The sequence below is a fragment of the Rhinolophus sinicus genome, chromosome 16 (genome assembly GCF_057876585.1).
Source record: "Rhinolophus sinicus isolate RSI-liver-muscle chromosome 16, RSI-T2T, whole genome shotgun sequence".
In the NCBI taxonomy this organism is placed as follows: domain Eukaryota; kingdom Metazoa; phylum Chordata; class Mammalia; order Chiroptera; family Rhinolophidae; genus Rhinolophus; species Rhinolophus sinicus.
This window is the reverse complement of record NC_142516.1, coordinates 133908985-133927689: the sequence shown is the minus strand read 5'-3', so window position 1 is coordinate 133927689 and position 18705 is coordinate 133908985. Positions and strand designations below refer to the sequence as shown.

General features: G+C 37.6%; 1 protein-coding gene across 3 annotated transcripts in view; it reads left to right on the top strand.

Annotated features, from left to right (window-relative positions):
- Window positions 1–18705, top strand: part of ZMAT4 (zinc finger matrin-type 4) — a 328792-nt gene that overhangs the window by 171967 nt on the left and 138120 nt on the right. For all 3 annotated transcript variants that reach the window (XM_088793577.1, XM_088793575.1, XM_088793576.1), the window contains one exon: window positions 15076–15232. In XM_088793577.1, the coding sequence (XP_088649703.1) occupies window positions 15076–15232 (157 nt within the window). The remainder of the gene's footprint in view (window positions 1–15075; window positions 15233–18705) is intronic.

Sequence of the window (18705 nt, the reverse complement as noted above, 5' to 3'; positions counted from 1 at the left end):
CCTCCTTAGTTGAGCCTTGATTCCTGTTGGCATGTTAGTGGGTGGGATTGACCCTCAGGCTGACTGGCTGTGGGGTTTGGTCACGTCCACAGCTTATGGGCTCGTGTGGAGGGCTTACCCCATGAAGCAGGCTTCAGCCCAGTGGGCTCTGGTGCCTGTTGAGACCACGCTTTGTGTGTGCAACTTTTGGGGCTAATTGGGTGATGCTCTGCTGTGATCTGAAGCCAATTTCCAAGTATGTTGGTTCTGGAGCCTCTTGGGAGGGGCTCTGGTATATGCTCAGTTCAGCCACTGCCTGTGATGGCTGAGAAGTACCTGATAGGAGCTACAAAGTAATCTACAGTTAGTTGCTGCCTGTGCTGGACCTGGAGGCACGTGGGAGAGACCACGCTGTGAACTGAGGACAGCTATCACCAGTTCCAGATTTGGGTTAGCTCTACAAAAAGCCAGGACACTCTGAGGCTACCTGCCAGTTCCCGTAAGGTTTAGCTGTTGATAATGCCTCATGTGGTATGCAAGTTAGCTGTAGCAGGGTTTCAGTGAGTCAGCAGGGTGCAGCAGAGGAGCTCACCAGGTCAATCAGATTAAGATTTGGCTAGAGGAGATAGGCTCATCACAGGAAAGATGGCCCACACTTGCCGGCCTCACAGAGAGAGGGCCCCACACAGGGAAATAGGGACTGTTCCTCCAGTCCTGCCTGAAATTACACAACTCAGTCTCTCCCCATATGTCTCTGATGCCCCAGAGTCACTGTCTCTCCACTGAAGCCCAGGGTGAGTGCCTGTGCTGGCCCTTTCAGAAGATGTCTGGGTTTCCCACAGCCTTCCATCCCACCTGGATGGTTTCACAGGCAGAAGTTGTGGGTGCTCCTCTTCCCAGCATCAGTACTCCTTGCTGGGGAGCCTGGTGTGGAGGGCTGGGGTCACTCACTCCTGCTCCTTCATGGGGAATCTCTGGCCGAGATATTTGTCCTGATTTTCAACCACCACACCTGGGTGCAGGACCAGCTGGTTAACGTCTTTGCCCTTCCTAGCAGTCTCGGCGTGGCTTCTTCTTTATATCCTTAGTTATAAAACTTCTGTTCAGCTAGGCTTCAGATGGTTCTCTAGGTTGATTGTTCTATAATTTAGTAATAATTTTGATGTGTTCATGGGATGAAACAAGCACATTTATCTATGCCGCCATCTTGGATCTCCTGATTCCAATTTTTTAATTAAAGAATTGGTTCAGTATTACTCTGCTAAGGTGACCAAATAGGCTTTTGAAAAATATTTTTAAGGAATGCTATTGTAACAGGTGCCCAGTTGCTTCACTCTATTTTCCTGCATCGATGCTGATACTATACAGGTCTTAGGACTCTCATTGTTTTATTTTCGTTTGCTTTTATTTTGAGGTTCATAGCCTTGTCACCTATTTTATTATATTGTCCATGGGTTTTTTGTTTGGCCATCCAATCCTGGTTTTATTTAGGTAGTTAGAGAAATTGACAAACTGTATCACTGATGCCAAAATCTTCTCAGAATCCTCATTTTATTTTGTGTGTATGTATTTTTTTAATCAGTCAGCACAGATATTTATTGAATGGCTTATGACAGGTCTTCTTATTGACACTGAGGATATAGCTGTGAACAAAATAGAGTTTCTTCCCTCAAGAAGCTTACATTATAATGGTAGAAGATAGATATTAAACACATACACTGGTAAATGAGTGAGGAAATGTCAGATATAAGTAAGCTCCATGAAGAAGATAAAATAAGGTAATATGCATCCTTCTTTAGTTCATTTTAATACATAGAAATAAAATTTGCATAGCACTTTCCAAATTACAAAGCATGGTTTTATATACTGCGTTCTGTTTATCCTGACTTTTGTCTCATAAATAGATGGACAGGGCAAATTTTATTTGTCCTTCCACATAACAGGGAAGGAATTTCAGAATCAATAAGGACAATAAGTACATTTAAAGCCAGGGCTTAAACCAGCATTTTCCCTCTCCAAATCTGCTCCTCTTTAATTTAACGTTCCGTGATTTTTCATACCACATCACACAAAACACTATGCTGGGAGCTGGAGATAATAGATTTTTTTTAGCTCAAATAATTTAAATTTCATTTAAAATAATAAAATATACACTAGATGGTGTTGTGTGTGGAGAGAAGACTAGGTGGAGTTCTGTGGGTGTGAGGGAAGATGAAATCTCTTTGTGCTGAGGAGTGCTGGAGAAGACTTGATGAGGGAGATGGCATTTGAGTGACCCTTGCTGAGGAGAGAGACTGAGGAATTCAAGTTGGATGGAGCCATGTGAACAAAAATCTGTAAGAGTATACTCAACATAGTTGGAGGATAGGGTGAGTTCATTCATCAGATCATTTTTCCCTTCATACTTCTTCAAGAAACTTTTAAGCTACTATGTTCCAAACACTGTGCTAGGGCAGCATTAGAAAGATGGGTAAGAAAGGAGCCTGTGCTAGCGGAGAATATTACTGCTCTCCACCTGATACAATAATGAGACCTAAGAACTTAATCTTTATTCACCTGCAGAATCTGACAAGGGTTAGCAGCCAGAGATGGAATCAAAAAAATTTAGAGGTGGGATTTCAGGACACTCTCTTAGTAGTCTTCTTGGTGGTCCTGACCTTGAAAAAATCAGTTTGGTTGGAGCATATTATTTTTGAAAAGCAGTGGTGAGAGAAAAGACTAGAATTGTGTGTTGAGAGATTTTAACAGAATTTAACTGTCATGATAAGGAATTTATTTTTAGGCAGTAAAGAACCCTTGAAAGTTTTTGATGAGAAAACTGACCTAAGATGCCAGTGTTGTGTAATGGAAGTAGCACCACCTTGAATTTAGATAGGAAAGGATTAAAAAATCAGTTGCATCACGTTCTAAAAGTATGACACATTGAAGAATTTATTTAGACACTCTGGGCTTCATTTTCCTGATCTGTAAAAATGGGGATTTATTCACTTATTTCTTCACTGACTCCTTCATTTATTCATTCATTTTTAATTCACCTAATATTTAATAATTACTCACTATGTTCTAAAGCTACACTGTCCAACCCCGTAGCCACTAGCCACATGGATCCACTGAGCACTCAAAACATGGATAATCTGTATTGATATGTGCTATAAGTATGAAATATATACCCCATTTCAAAGTCTTATTATGAGAAAATGAATATAAAATACCTCATTAATAATTTTTAGGTTGAACATATGTTGAAAGCACAATAGTTTGGATGTATTGGACTAAACAAAATGTTTTGTAAAACTGATTTTACAGTTTCTTTTTATTTTTAAAACATGTCTATTAGAAAATTTAAATGTGGCCATATTTGTGGCTTATAGTATGTACTATAGAATCATGCTGTTCTAGATACTGGGCATATAATACTGAATAATTTAGTGGTAAGGGACAGATAATAAATAAGTAAATTTAAATATCTAAACTATGAAATTTTAGAATGTGAAATAAGTGCTATAAAGAATGTAACAGAGGGCATGCAATGGAGAGGGACTCAGGCTTGAACATGAGTGATGGGGAAAAGAATATAAAAGTGTACTGAGAAATAGCTGTAGACAGTTTGGGGATATAATTGGAGGACGGGTGACAGAATTTGCTGACGGATTGAATTCAGAGGATGAGGAAAAAGGAAAGAGGAAGAAATCCTAAGCCTATTTTAGGGTTATTATGAAAAAATAAGTGTGGTGAAATATATAAGGCACCTAATGCGATGCTTGGCACATAGGACTGTCAGAAAATGGCAGCTATGCTGATACTGTGGAGTCTGAGGGTGTGGAGGATGAGAGCAAATAGTGCTGCTCTGAAGGAAAATCTTCTGGTATGGATGTCATTCCAATTTTGCCATTCCCTCATCTTTATCCAATCTTAAAGTGATGTCTCAAGCAGGGAATATCACTTTTCATTTTGTAGGTTTTGAGATCTTCGAGTTTTTTCAACATTTTTTCCCCTCTCTTCCCACCTGCCTCTTGTACCACCTTTGTTCTCTCTGACACATCTATTTATTGTGACATCATTATTAGCTACTTCTCCGTGTTAGTGGGGCTTATCTAACTTATGTATTTGTTCTCTCTCAGGAGCTCTGGCTAATTTCTCCCTTTTGGGGTCTTGTAAGTACTGTTACCATCTGTTTAAATATTTCTCTAGTGACTGAAACACAAATCAATGCCTTCCAAATACCAAAGGCACACAAATTCTAAATCCCTCTTGAATAGAGATCTTCCCTTTCTCTTTCCTTTATTGTCAAAATAACCATTTTCCCCAATACTTTGGAAATTGAGAGTTTTCATCCACAAAAGTAGATTGTTTCTATCCAAGTGACAGGGTGTATATATATATATTCTCCAGTTAACTCTGGAACACAAGGTTCATGCCAGCTTTAATGTAGACTCTGCAGATACAGACACTGCAGCTTCTCTGTGGGATGTCTGGATATCACCCATCTTTCTAGCCAGCACAACACATCGTTCTTATGTAGGCAAACACACAATAGCATGCCCTTGTCACTATCTTCATTTCATTATTGAGTATGAACTTTATGCTAATTGACCTTTTCCTGAAACAAAGCAAGACATTGCTAAGAGGACAAGGGAGAGATTATTTTATGTGGAAAACTTATGTGACTGAGTTAGAATTACTTAATGGAAGCCCACTTCAAGTTACTCATTCAGTAACAATTTATTTCATGTTTACTGAGTCTCTTCTGTGTATCCAGACGTATGGCAGGCACTGGAGATTGAGGGTGGGGGGCAGGGCAAAAGGGCGGGACAGTAATTCTTAAAGTTCTTGCCTTCAAGATGTTTTTGGAGAGACAATCCTAAAAAAAAATGCTAATAAAACAATTAAAGGACAGGACCTAATCTAAACTGTGGCAAAAATGTTAAGGACTAAGAGAGGTCAGTAACAAAGATGTGGATGAAGGTCTCAGCAGTTCTGAAGGGACTGGATAAAATGGACCTTGACATCTGGATTTGATTTGAATAAGTTGGGAGGGGAGAGAACAGCCTGAGTAAAGTGGAGGGGACCAGAATACATGAGAGGGGAGACTACTTAGGACCCTGCAGTTAGTCAGGAATCATATGTTCTAGGTTTTTAGGCCCCAGTGAAGTGAGAGGGGAGAACAGAATTCTTCGTGCTTACTGTGTCTTTTCAAAATTAAATACCATACTATAAACAACAACACGCGTAACACTGGAAATATTTGCACTGTTTGGACATTTAGTCTTACTCCAGGGTATGTGCCAAGAGGTATTATTATTTCTGCCTTTACCAGGAGGTGTCAGATAGCTCATGTCTTTAGGTGTAGCTCAGTCGTGGCTGCAGTTGCAGTATAGCCATGACATGTCTTTAGCCAAAATAAACACCAGTGGTCAGAATTCCAAGGATGTCAAGCCAGCGATCAAAGGAATTCTACATACAACAAGGGAAACCCACACACAAAAAATATTCTCACCATCTCCCCCTTTCTGATGCCCAGAAAAAAGAAAAAGAAAACAGAAAACTATGCTTCAAATTTCAGTATTTCTTTGGGCTTTTGAAATCATTTAAATGCATCTCTTAGGCTTTGTCTATAACAGCTTTATTGAGGTATAATTTATACAATTTACATACTTAAAGTGCACAATTCAAGGGCTTTTAGTTTATTCACAGAGTTGTGTAACCATCACCAAAATAAACTTTACAGCATTGTCATCACCAAAAAGAAATCTTTTACCCATTAACTGTTGCTCCCCATTTTCCTTGACTTCTCCCTCCCTACCCCCTACTCCTAGACAATCACTAATCGACTTTCTGTCTTTATAGATTTTCCTTTTCTGAACATTTCATATAAAAGGAATCCTACAATATATGGTCTTTCATGATTGGCTAAGTAGCATAACATTTTCATGATTCATCCACGTTGCGGCATGTATCAGTACTTTATTCTTTTTATTGCTGATAATAGACCATTGTATGTATATAGCACATTTTATTTACCTGGTCTTCACTTGATGGACATATGGATTGTTTTCACTTCTGGGCTATTATGAAGGATACTGCTATGAATATTTATGTACAAGTTTTTTCACGAGCATGTATTTTTATTTCTCTGGAATGAGATATGCGTTTGAGTCTCAGTTTTTCATGGTAGTTACGTTCTACAAAGTCACCAACACTGAAGTAGTGGTAGCAAATACTGAGCCACTGCTCCCAGTGGAAATACAGGGTTAAGTGCTTGAGAGCTGCTGATCAGAAGACTTTTGTACACTGTTCAATACATAACCTTGTTTTATGTGTGTTTCTGTTTAAAGATGCCTTAATTAATATACATTTCTTACAAATAATTGATTACATGTAGTATTTCTTTATAATAAAACACTAGCTGAAAAGGGTTTAACGTTTTCCTATCTGGGTAATATGGTAAGTTTCATTGGCTTTTAGCCTCATAACAATGCTGTCCATTATGCATTTCCTATCAGTCATTATCTCATAAATCCACAAACTTAGCCACTTTTCTATAGCTTCACCATGCACTATGGATGTCATTTTAGAACTTTCCGGAATGTTTTCACAGACACATCAGTAAATTTCCTCTTTCTTCTTCTGAATATACACTATTGATTAACATTGAACTTACAGCTAACATCACTATTTCTCATGCATGAATGAAGCTTATTTAACACATGTATTTTCTCTGTAAAGTACGTCACAATCTTCTGGTGCTTTGGAACACTATGCAGCAGCTTAGCATTGCCCTTGGGGGTCATATTAAGCAGCAAAATCACTAACAAAAACGCAAAAAATCTGGAACTAAGTAGACCATGAAAAGAACACATTTACATTTTGAGACGTGAAACAAGGCAGACCATCGCTTTGTTCGGCCTTAGCTGGGAATAGGTGTGTTAGGTGACTCAATTTTTTTGCCAGTTCACATGTATCCATGAATGATCACACAAATGCCACAAGCATTGATTTGGGTCTACAAATAAATATTTGCAAGTCAGTAAATTTGCAAATACATATCTGTTAATAATGAAGATTGACTATACCTTGAAGTGGAATTGCCAGGTCATATGGTGACCTTATGTTTAAAGTTTCGAGGAACTTCCAGATGATTTTCCAATGTGATGGTTCCTAATTCTCCACATCCTTGCTAATACTTTTTATTACTCATATATTTGATTCTAGCCTTCTTAGTGGTTATGAAGTGGTAGCTTGTTTGATTTGCATTTTCCTGATCGTTAATGATATTTAAAATCTTTTCATGTTCTTATTGGCTATTTGTATATTTTCTTTACAGAAATGTCTATTCAGATCCTCTGCCCATTTTTTAATTTGGGTCATTTTCAATAATAGTGGGAGACTTTGATGCTGCACTTTCAATAATGGACAGAACAACTAGGCAGAAGATCAATAAGAAAATTGAAGAAAAGAGAAAACTTAAAACAACTAGGTCCAACAGACATCTGTATAATTATCTAGTTCTACCTTCAATTCTTTCCGCTTTTGCTTCATGTATTTTGTAACTCTAGTTATGTGCATGTGTGTATATAATTGTTATATCTTCCCAAGGACTTGGCATATTAATCATTATAAAACAACCCTCTTTATCTTTAGCAATAATTTTTGTTTCAATATTTTATTTTGTCTGATATTAGTATAGCTGCTACAGCTGTATTATGGATGCTGTTTGCCTGATACATCTTTTCATTCCTTTACTTTCACCCATTTGTATCATTGAATCTAAAGTGTGTCTCTTCTATACAACATATAGATCAGTCAGTTTTTTTGGGGAGGGGTCCAGTCTTACTCTATTTTGATTAGATTGTATCATACTTTCACATTTAGTCTTACTGTACTGTAGCTGGATTTAGTCTACCATTTTACTTTTATTTTCTAAATGAATTATGACTTTCCCCCCCTTGTTTCTCCTTTAGTACTTTCTTTTACATTAAGAAAATATTTTGTATTGCAACATTTTAATTCCTTTTGTGATTTTTCACTATATCACTTTAAATTATTTCTTTAATGGTTGTTCTAGAGCTTACCGCATACATCTCAACTTATCAAACTCTATTTAAGATTTAAACTAACTTAATTTTTGTCAGATATAGAAATATTACTCCTGTTTGGCTGTCTTCTCTCTTCCCCACTTTTGTGCTAATATTGTGATCTATGTTACATCTGTATGTTACCCAACAATATATTGTTATAATTATTTTACATAATTTTATATCTTTTAAAGGAACTGAGAAAATGAGAGCAGTGTATATTTTAGTGTAGTAAATTTTTTATTTACCCTTTATGGTTATCATAATTTTTTCCTGTGTATTTTAGTTAGAAACAATGTCATTTCCTTACTCAAGTACAGATTTGCTCCCACCTACCTCTTTTGTGATATTATTCTCAAATACATTATATTTCTGTATGTTATTGGCCCAACTAGACAAATATATACGTGTGAAATATACTTTTAAAATTAGTTAGGAGAAGAAAGAAGACATATGCACATAGTCTGCTTTTTATAATTACATGCTTATTTTTAGTGGTGCTCTTTGTTTTTTATTTTGTTTTGTTTTTCATGTGATTCAGATTATTGTTTGATGTCACTTTCTGCTGAAGAACTTCCTTTAGTATTTTTGGTAAGGTAACAAATTCTTCCTGTTTAAAAAAAAAATCTCTAAATGTCTTTATTCAGATTCATTTTTTAAAAATAATTTTGCTGGCTATGAGATTCTTAGTTTATAATCTTTTCAGCACTTTAAATAAATCATCACACTGTCTTCTGGCCTCCATTGTTTCTAACGAGAAGTCAGCTGTTAATCTTATTGTGGTTCCCTTGTATGAGATGTGTTGTTTTTCTCTGCTTCTTCAAAAATTTCCCTTTGTTTTTGGCTTTCAGTATTTTAACTATGATGTATCTAGGTGTGGATCGTTTTGCACTTATTCTACTTAAATTTTGTTGAAATCCTTGGGTGTGTAGATGAGTGTTTTCTTCAAATTTGGGGAGTTTTCTGTCATTATTTCTTTGAATATTTTTTTCTGCTCCTTTATTTTTCTCTTCACTTTCTTATACTCCTATTTTATGCATATGTTGGTGTTTTTAAAGGTGTTCCACATTTCTTTGAGGCTCTGTTCAACTTCATTCTTTTCTCTCTCTCTTCTTTGAACTGCATAATCTCTATTGATGTATCTTGAAGTTACTGATTCTTTTTTCTGCAAGCTCAAATCTACTGCTGAGTACACTCTAAAGTGAATTTTTCATTTCAGTTATACTTTTTAACTCCAAAATTTCTATTTGATTCTTTTTTCTTTTTTGATATTTTCTATTTGATAATGTATTGGCATCATGCATTCCGTTACTTCTTTAAACATAATTTCCTTTAATTCTTTGAACACATTTATGATTGTTTGAAGTCTTTGACATTGCTTTGAATTCTTTGCCAGCTAAATCTAACATCTGGGTCATCTGGGTCCTCTTTTTTTTTTTCTTGTGTATGCATTAAACTTTCCTGTTTTTTATTTTACTTTTTGGTATATTTTGTAAGTTTCTTGCTGTTGTTAAAAACTGGATATTTTAGGTACTATATTGCAAAAATGCTGCATAATGATTCCATCATCCTTCAGGGCTTGTTTTGTTATTGTTTGCTCATTTATTTGTCCAATGTCTTGGCTAGACTATTTTAATAATGTCTGTCTCCTTCATGATATGCAGTCACCAATGTCATTGTCAGAGGTGCTACCATAGGAGTATGCATGGTCACTGTGGAATGACAGTGGCATTTTCAGGACTCCCTTTGAAAGTCTCTTTCTCTGATCTTCTCAGTTAACTAATCTACCTCTGCTGGAATCACACCTAGCATTTAGCTTCTACTAATTGTTGTATGATTGCTCTATTGTTCTTGTCAATGCTTTAGGATATAAATTCTCCATAATATGACCCAATTAAATTCAGTCCTTTTTGTAGGGTTAAGTTTTGAGACAAATCTTTGAAATTTGTTCAGACTCCAGGAAATCTCTCCTTAACTGTCTCTTTTCCTGGTTTTCTCTGGAAAAATAGCTGGCTTATGGTTTAGCTTAGGCTCTCATGGAGCTATCAGCTGGCCCTAATTGGTTACCACCAAAATCCCCATTGTTTTTGAGAGCACCCTCAAATTTAAATTTTCCCCCACTCTATTTCAAGTAAAGTTTACAGGCTTTCTGTTCTTATGCACTTCCTCTTTCTCATCTGTTCTTATAGAAAAAAACTCTGTGTTGCTCCTCCAGAGCTGGGCACAGGGACAGTGGCCTGTGCCACTGAGTAAAAGCCCTGCTTTATTAGCTGGGCAGAGGTGGTAGCCTCTGGTCTTCTCAGATTGTCCCTCCTGGCATGGAACCTCTGTCCTACAAGTGAGCTGGGGCAAGGACAGAGTTCCAATGTTCTTGACTTGCTGTGCCTGGGATAGAGTTCCTGTCATATGTATGATGGTGGGTAGAAGAAGAGAGTACCTGATCTCTTGGCTACATTACCAGGAATTTAGCTTCTGTGTCTTGGAGTTGAAGGGAATGTGATTAATTTTGGGGGATTTCCCATCCTGATATCCCTTAACTGGGAGATGATGGGTGAGGGAGTTCTATTTTCTTGACCCCATCCAAGCAGGATGACGCTTCCATCATGCTGAGCTGGGGGGTTAATAGGGAGAGAGAGAGAGAGACTTGTGGCTGAAGTACAATAGATTCTCACTGTTCTTACTGAGATGTAGTATATTTTTTGAATAAATACCTTTTAGGCTTTTTATGTTCACTTAAAGTATAAGAGAATGAAGGCAATGCTCTGAATTAAGAAAAAAAAAATCTTAGCGAGAAAGGCCTGATTTCTGGCCAGAATCATCCAGGGTTTTTCACTGACTGAATTCTTCTGAAAACTTCTTAACTTTGCAAAATGCTTTGAATAAGCAGCCTTAGGATACTCCACAAATATTTTTTTTCTTTGTTTCAGCAATGTGAACACTGCACTGAAAAAGTCTGATTTAATTATTGCCTCCAGTTTGAAATCCATTTTAAGACAATCTTAGGTTCCCTCTTCATTTACTTGATAGCTTGGGGCCGTTCTCAGTTCTTTAAGCCAGAAACTTTAAATATTGAGGTCAGTTCATCAAACTTTATGGAGTTCTATCCTGGGCCATCTATCAACATTGCTCTGGGTGCAGTGGGAGACACCAATACAGATTATATGATCTGTAGCTGCAAGGAGCCATTAATTTGGGATTTACATAGCTAAGAATATACAATTAAATTCTCGCACTTTTCAGGCACTTGGTTAATAACGAGATTTTTTTCTAGGTAGTTGTTTTTACAGTAGGGTCATTAGAGTAGTCAGAATTGGTGATATTTATAATTGCATCATGTAAATTACATTGGCTCCTTTAGTGAAATATCCCGTAAGCATATCTTGATGGCCTCAAAGGCTACCTAACTTCTCAGAGCATCATCGCCCTTCTATTGTTAGGTAGTTAAACTTTCTTGGTCCCTCTTCTACACCTATGGCATGAGTACATTCCATAATATTTACTTGCAATTGGTTCTCTTCTTCTAATATTCTTTGATTCTTCTATATGATGATGTGAATGAGATTGCCCAGGAAAGCAGAAATCTAAGAATATATACAAAAACTATGATGAACATAAATTTTTGGGAAATGTTCCCCAACTTGAACCCTCAAGTTAGTTTATAAATTGTCGATACATTTGGTTATTTTTCTGGCCATCTTCCTATGAGTCTGAAAGATTTGGGGTGACAACTAGACTTCCATGTATTACCTGCCTCCTCTTTTGACTTTTATGTCATGTAAATTTATTCACCCCACAAACCAATCTTTATTCATTCATTAGTTTCTTTGTGTGGAAAGCATTGTGCTAAGTGCTGGGGCTTTGATATCAATGAGACAATTTCCTTGATCTTAAAGAAATTTTGTTGGCTCATGAGGGAAATATGAAAACACCTAAATGTAATAATTGGTGTTCTATTATAAAACAGGTATACAGGACAGATAGAAGACCTGAAGGCCAGTGTTCACTTCTGCAGGACAGAAGAGGTGTCAGAAGAATCTCCACCTCAATAAGTGATGACTGAACTGAGGCATGAAGACAGATTCTGGAAAGTCTGTTTTAGATAAGAAGTGATGAGGAAGGGCATTCCGGACATGAGAGAGGCTTGAGGATGAAAATCCACACAAATTGGCTTAAATTATATTAATGGTCTTTTACTTTACAATTGGGAGAGTGTGAACCCAAGAGAAGATTCTGTTTCCTTGATTATAATACTTTCCTTTTATTTTCTGTCTGCTTTCTCCAATCCTACTGGTTCCAATGTCCTTGATAACAAGGAGCAGAGTCATGTTTATGTAACACAGAATTTAACATATTTAGTAGGTTCTTTAAAATGTGTTGAATGAATGCCACAAATCCATTGATTATTATCCATTTTAAGGGCAATTCTTTGCTCTGGAAACTAGTTCTGAGTATATTTACTATAATGATACCAGCTCCTGTTTCTGGGTTCCAGCCTTGCTTTAGAAATGTCTACATGTTAGAGCTACAGTGAGAGAAGGACTGGTTTCTGAGTCCAGGCTTGACTGGTACTTTCACTGGAAGTAGCAGAAGGGGTGCATGGATTCAAAATGGGTATAGATTGTGGGTTAAACTTTGGCTTATGATCTTGTGCCTAATTTTAAGAAAAATTACATACCTTAATATACATGTCATCATACATAGGTAATAAATGGGTCATCCAAGCATCTACTTTGACCTTGACAACCTTCCTTTTTTTTTTTTTTTTTTTGTAATAAATTAGTGTAGAACTGATATCTTTTAGCACATAGTGGCAAGGTACCCGTTTGGTCTTTCATCCCTCCTGAGCTATCCACTCCTGATTTACTGAGCTTGAACCCATCAATAACTCCTTGATTTGCCATTTCCTGGTATTCTTGGGCTATACTCCCTCCATGGGTTCTTGGCATCTTCTAGGCTTGATTGGAGATATAGGTGAGGGGAAACCAAATCCTTTTATACTGCCTGGCCCAGTCAGTCTCCACAGTGTATCACACAAGGGTATAAAAATATTTATGGATTTTTTTCTTTTTTGTACTGAGGGGAAAATTCAAAACATATCAACCTTAAACCCTCAGTGAGGGAATATTCAGTGGACACAGCCACAGTGCCTACCCAGGTGTCCTGCCCTAAAGTTAGTCCCTCTCCAGGAGAGGACCTCTGAGAAAGCTTTCCTCTCTCCATAGGATCTGTTTTCTCTCACTGACCCCCCAACCCGTAGCAGTACACTTCCTAAGATCTCAATCATTAACTGTAATAAAGTGGGGGCATTCTAATATTCTTAGCTCAAGAGACTAAATTGCAGTAGGTGGGGCTTTGTAACTTCAAATCACACGGAATCCCTTTTGAAGTCTCTTCCTTCCCTTTTTCCCCTGAACTACAGGCCAGCCTCCTGGAACACACACACACACACACACACACACACACACACACACACACTCACACACACCACTCCTCCCAAGGACTAACTAATTATCAGAGAAATGACAGACTAATGCCTTAAGGAGGAAAGAGTTTTCTCACTGCCACATAATTTGCAAGGCAACACTTTCTCCAGCAGTCTGGACATATTATTATGCAGAAAAACACACAGGGTAGTTCCCTTTCTCCATCCCCTCTCCACCCTCATCCTTCTCCCCATGCCATTTTATATTGCGTGCTCTGGGCTTGCTGGGAGTAAAAGAAGTTCCTATTGTGGGACCAGATACTTATCCTGGGTTTGCTTCTTTAACAAAGAGGTGCTTTGCTATTGCTGTTCTGTTAAGGAATAGATTAACTCCTTATCTGAGAGTCCACTTTACCCTCAATTTCTAAGTAGGCAGAAGAGGAGCCAATGGATTAATCTTCCCCTTGCATATATAGGTAATTGATGATCTATGTTCCCAATAGCCTGGTCACATGGTCTGACAAAGGATTTAGTTTTTTCTGACTCATGATTCATTTTTATCATCTTACAAAAGAATAAAAATCAAGCTGGATTTAAGTATTTTGTGCAGAGTTTAACTAATCACCTTCCTGAAGAAAAGGAAAATTATAAAAACTCTCCTAGAAAATTCAGCCAGCATGGTCATCATAGCTTTACAATACATATTCGAGTTAATTATGAAAAATGTTAATTCCTTAAATAAATCTTTTAAAAAATTTTTGAACACATGGCCTTGTAGCGTGGTGAGGCTAAAACTGGTCAAATGCCGAGCTGAATGTCAAATGATAATTTCTACTAAATAATTTAGGCCATCTAAACTCGGATATTTTATCTGCTTTAATGAGTATAACAAGTGCAATTAGAGACTTTTCCTCGTGGTGCCAGACACAATGTGTTCTCACCTAATTGTGGGCCCCATTTTTCTGCAGCTAACTCATATCTGTGCACTTGTCCTGCCTGGCAATAGCAGCCACTAAATACATGTGCAGTAAAGTCAGTAACTGAGTAAGGTTTTATTTATTTTATTACTTTTGGTGTACAAAAACATAATGTAACAGTTAGACCTTTACACCCCTCACAAAGTGATAACTCCCCTCCCCCAATCTACTACCCCCTGATATCGTATATAGCTGTTACAATAACGCTGACTCTATTCCCTATGCTGTACTCCACATCCCGTGATGATTATATATATATATATATATATATATATATATATATATATATATATTATAATATATAATATATATATAATATATAATATATATATTATATATATATAGTAATACTGAATGTCAACTATAATTTTACACACACACATATATATATATATATGTAAAATTATAGTTGACATTCAGTATTATTCAGATTCAGGTGTCTGCGTAAGTTTTTTTTTATGATGATTTTTCATAAAGGAAAAGAGTGACTGCAGAACAGAAACTAGACATTTCAATAAGGAAGTCTGTGGTCAATCTCATTTGCAACAGAATGGAATGGGATAAAAGAAATCTTAGGACTTGGAATTCTCTTTAATGTTATTTTTTTCTTCCTCCCTGGCAGGGAAGTGATGCTGATATGGTGGATAAGAACAAATGCTGCACACTCTGTAACATGTCTTTTACCTCAGCGGTGGTGGCTGACTCACATTATCAAGGCAAAATCCATGCCAAAAGGTTAAAACTGTTGCTAGGAGAGAAAACTCCACTAAAGACCACAGGTATGTGTGTGAACAGTAATTGCGGGGAGATACTGAATTTCAAGCCGTTTGTCTGTCCCCTTTACCCTGCTCCTGCTTCAGAGGCAGCTGCCAGAATCAGAGACAAATGGTAGCTGTCCTTCCAAACCTAAAGGGAGGGGCAGGTAGCCCAGAACACCTCATTGTCATAGACCATTAAATCCAATAGCAGGTGCTCATTCTCAGCCTTGTTCCTTCAGGTTAGTAATTCAGCAGCTTGCATCTTCTGAAGGTGTTGTCTGTCATACTTACTACATATTATGTAAGATATTATACATATTATGCAAAGAACAGTGTTCTTCCCTAGCTTCGGTCTGTAATCAGTATGTATAATGGAGAGTATGTGTGTATCGGGCACATTCCCCGCGTAGGCCTGTATAACGCACGGCGTCATCCTGTCCTTACCTTGGTGGGGGTGGAGAGGAGGAGAACTGTCGTTTCCAAAAATATTCTTGTTTGTAGATAACTGTTGTTTTCTTAAGAAAATTTTCTATTTTGACTAAGAAAATATAGATATGGTGTTTTAAACATTAATCTTGAACCCTTGTTTTCAGATGTTAAATATTATTGGCTATAAATTTAATCCATTAGGATTTATTTATTTATTGAGGTAACAGTGATTAATAACATTGTATAAGTTTCAGGTGTACCCCACCAAAAGTCTAGTTTCTATCCATCATGTGCATTTGACCTCCTCTACCCATTTCATCCTCTCTCCCACCCTCCAACCCTCTGGTAACCACCAATCTGTTGTCTGCATCTATGAGTTTGTGTTTTGTTTTGTTTGTTCATTTATTTCTTTTTTGTTTGTTTGTTTTATATTCCACTTATGAGTAAAATCATACGGTTTTTGTCCTTTTTCATATGACTTATTTCACCTAGCATCCAAGGTCCATCCATATTGTCGCAAATATATTTCATCTACTTTATGAGATGACATTCCTGTCATTTTCATAGGGGATCCAGTGATTCAAACCTATTTTCACAATAAAAAACAAAAAAAAAATTGATAACATTTGACCTTCTAGGTGCTTACCTAAAAAAAATTCTTTAGAAGTCTATCAAATCATGAAACTAAAAATACTATTCTAATTTAATCAAGGTAGGCTATTTGGAAAGGGTTTATATTGTGGTAAAGATGTTACTAGACTAGGTTATAATCCTAAGAAGCTGGGGGTGTATTTCATGATGCCTACTCTTTCAATGCAATTAAAATCAAGCAGTTCATTTTATCTTGCTGTCTAATGAATCGTGCATAAATCGTGGGTGTAATTCTTTTTTAAATGGTATTTTGGAAATTGGAGAATGTCTAAAACAATACTTGGCTTTTATCCTCAGCAGTGTTTTTCTTAAGAAAAAGATCTTCCTTTACCTAGAGAATAGCAAGGCATCTTTCACTATATTTTTCTACTTAGTTTAACTATGAATATTGTTTTTGCAAAGGTGGCTATGACATTCAGATATAAGATGGGTTTACGAAACACATGAAATCTGTTGACAAGCTCAGCTTATTTGGGGGCACACTTTGTGTATTTGCATTTGATAAGCAGCCGCTTGGTTGAAACTCCTGATTCTTGCACTTTAAAAGGTTGGATACTCACCTTGTAACCTATTCACCTTTAAATCTCTTGAAGCACCTGAAAAAAATAGTCACTAGACATTTTTCACCTGTTTTCCATGAATGAACAACTAGCCCATTTGTTCTCTACCAAAGCAGAGGATTGCAGTTAAATTTAATTTTGGAAGTAGTGATGGAAAAGGAGCTATACGTTTGTTTATCACATTAATTAGCAAATGGAGAGCTATTATTTCTGTAAAAAAAAAAAAATCACCACATGGCAAGAATAGTTCTTCGTGAATTTAAATACATCCTCAAGATAACCAAGCACCAGTTTGTTTTCCTGAATTCAAATACCCTCAGAGCTGTAAATATAACTTGGGTATAATTTGTTAGTTGCCATCAATATTCCAAATGAAAAATCAAAAGCACTTAAACAGAAATCTTTACTTAGTGACTTTGTCTTGGTGTCCACAGAGCTGGCTGGCCAGTCCTCACTGTGACAGGAAACAGGTTGCTGGGTTGGCAAGAAGGGATTGGGAGTGGGGGTGGGGGCGGGGAGTAGCACTAACAGCTTGTGTTTTCCGTTGGGGGAAACAGATTCTAGTTTCCCTGTGCCAGCATCCCTCTTTCTCATGTAGCTCAGAGTTCCCAGGCTGCACACCACTCTTCTGAAACTCATCCTCTCACCCATTCTCCTCAGAAGCTGCTTTGAGCAGAAAGAATCTTGAAAAGTGACAGCACCAGATAGAATGGAGGGCCTGGGAAGCTAAATTGGTCCCTGGGCTTGGGGTGGTATCAACTAGGCTGCTGACAGGAGCAAAGGAAGCCATGTATCCTGCTAGAAGGAGGTGAGTCATTAGCTGCAATTATAAGCAAAGGATAGGCATAGGGAGGTGTGGCATAGGGTAAGGGTTTGAGGGCTTGATAAGAGGGTGGAACCTAGTAATGGAGAACCTGGGTACAGAGATCCTGCAGAGGTTCAAGCAGGTTACTGGCATCAGGAATGTCTGGTAGGTGGTAGCAAGGCCCTGGTGGCAGTCCTGGGGTTCTAGGGAAAGGATGAGCTCTTAAGAGTGTGGCAGGGCACCATTGTTTAAGACAAGAGTACTGCGCTGGAAACCAAATATAAAGAACACATTAAGAACCTGATTCCCAGTAGGGTGTAGGTGGAAGCCTGGTCTCAAGTACAACTCAGTTACTACAAGTACAGGATAGAGACCAAGAAGCACCAGAAAAGATTACTGAGGGCATGGGCTTCCTGAGCCACCAGGTGCAGCCTCTTCAGCTCCTGGAATAGTGTCAGGACTACCTGCCCTATTTCCTTGCTGCCTGCAGCCAGACCCAGCAGCCATTCCTGAAGGACTTCACCCTCCAAGCCCTGTGCACATCTAGGAACTGCTCTGCCTAACCAACCAGGTTGGCTTCCAATTACTTCTATAATGAAAACAAAAGGAAAGCAAAAGAACATATAAAATCCAACCAACTGAATCAAGATACCAGAAAGAAGCAATTGCTCTGCTCCGGTATGATGCTTAAGCTGCCCCTCCGTGAATAATAGGCTCTTGAACTATAGTGATTTCTGGGTACAAATACTTGCAGCATGACTCACTGCTTCTCCTAAACTATTCCATTGTATGAGGGTGAGCAGTTGGTACCTGTGAATCATTACCTCTCCTCCTACTCAAGATGCACCTTGGTTAAGCATCAACGGGGTATCCTACAGAATTAGTTGTCATTTGAGTTGCCTTCTCCAGATGGGTACATGTTTACTGGAATTTCTGAAATGCTTGACAGAGCCACTGGAACAAAACCCAGTTCTAGTTCTTGGTTAGTGTGTTTCCGAATCTCTGTTCTCCATGCTCTTCTAGATCCTGCTGTGAGATGAAAGCATGAG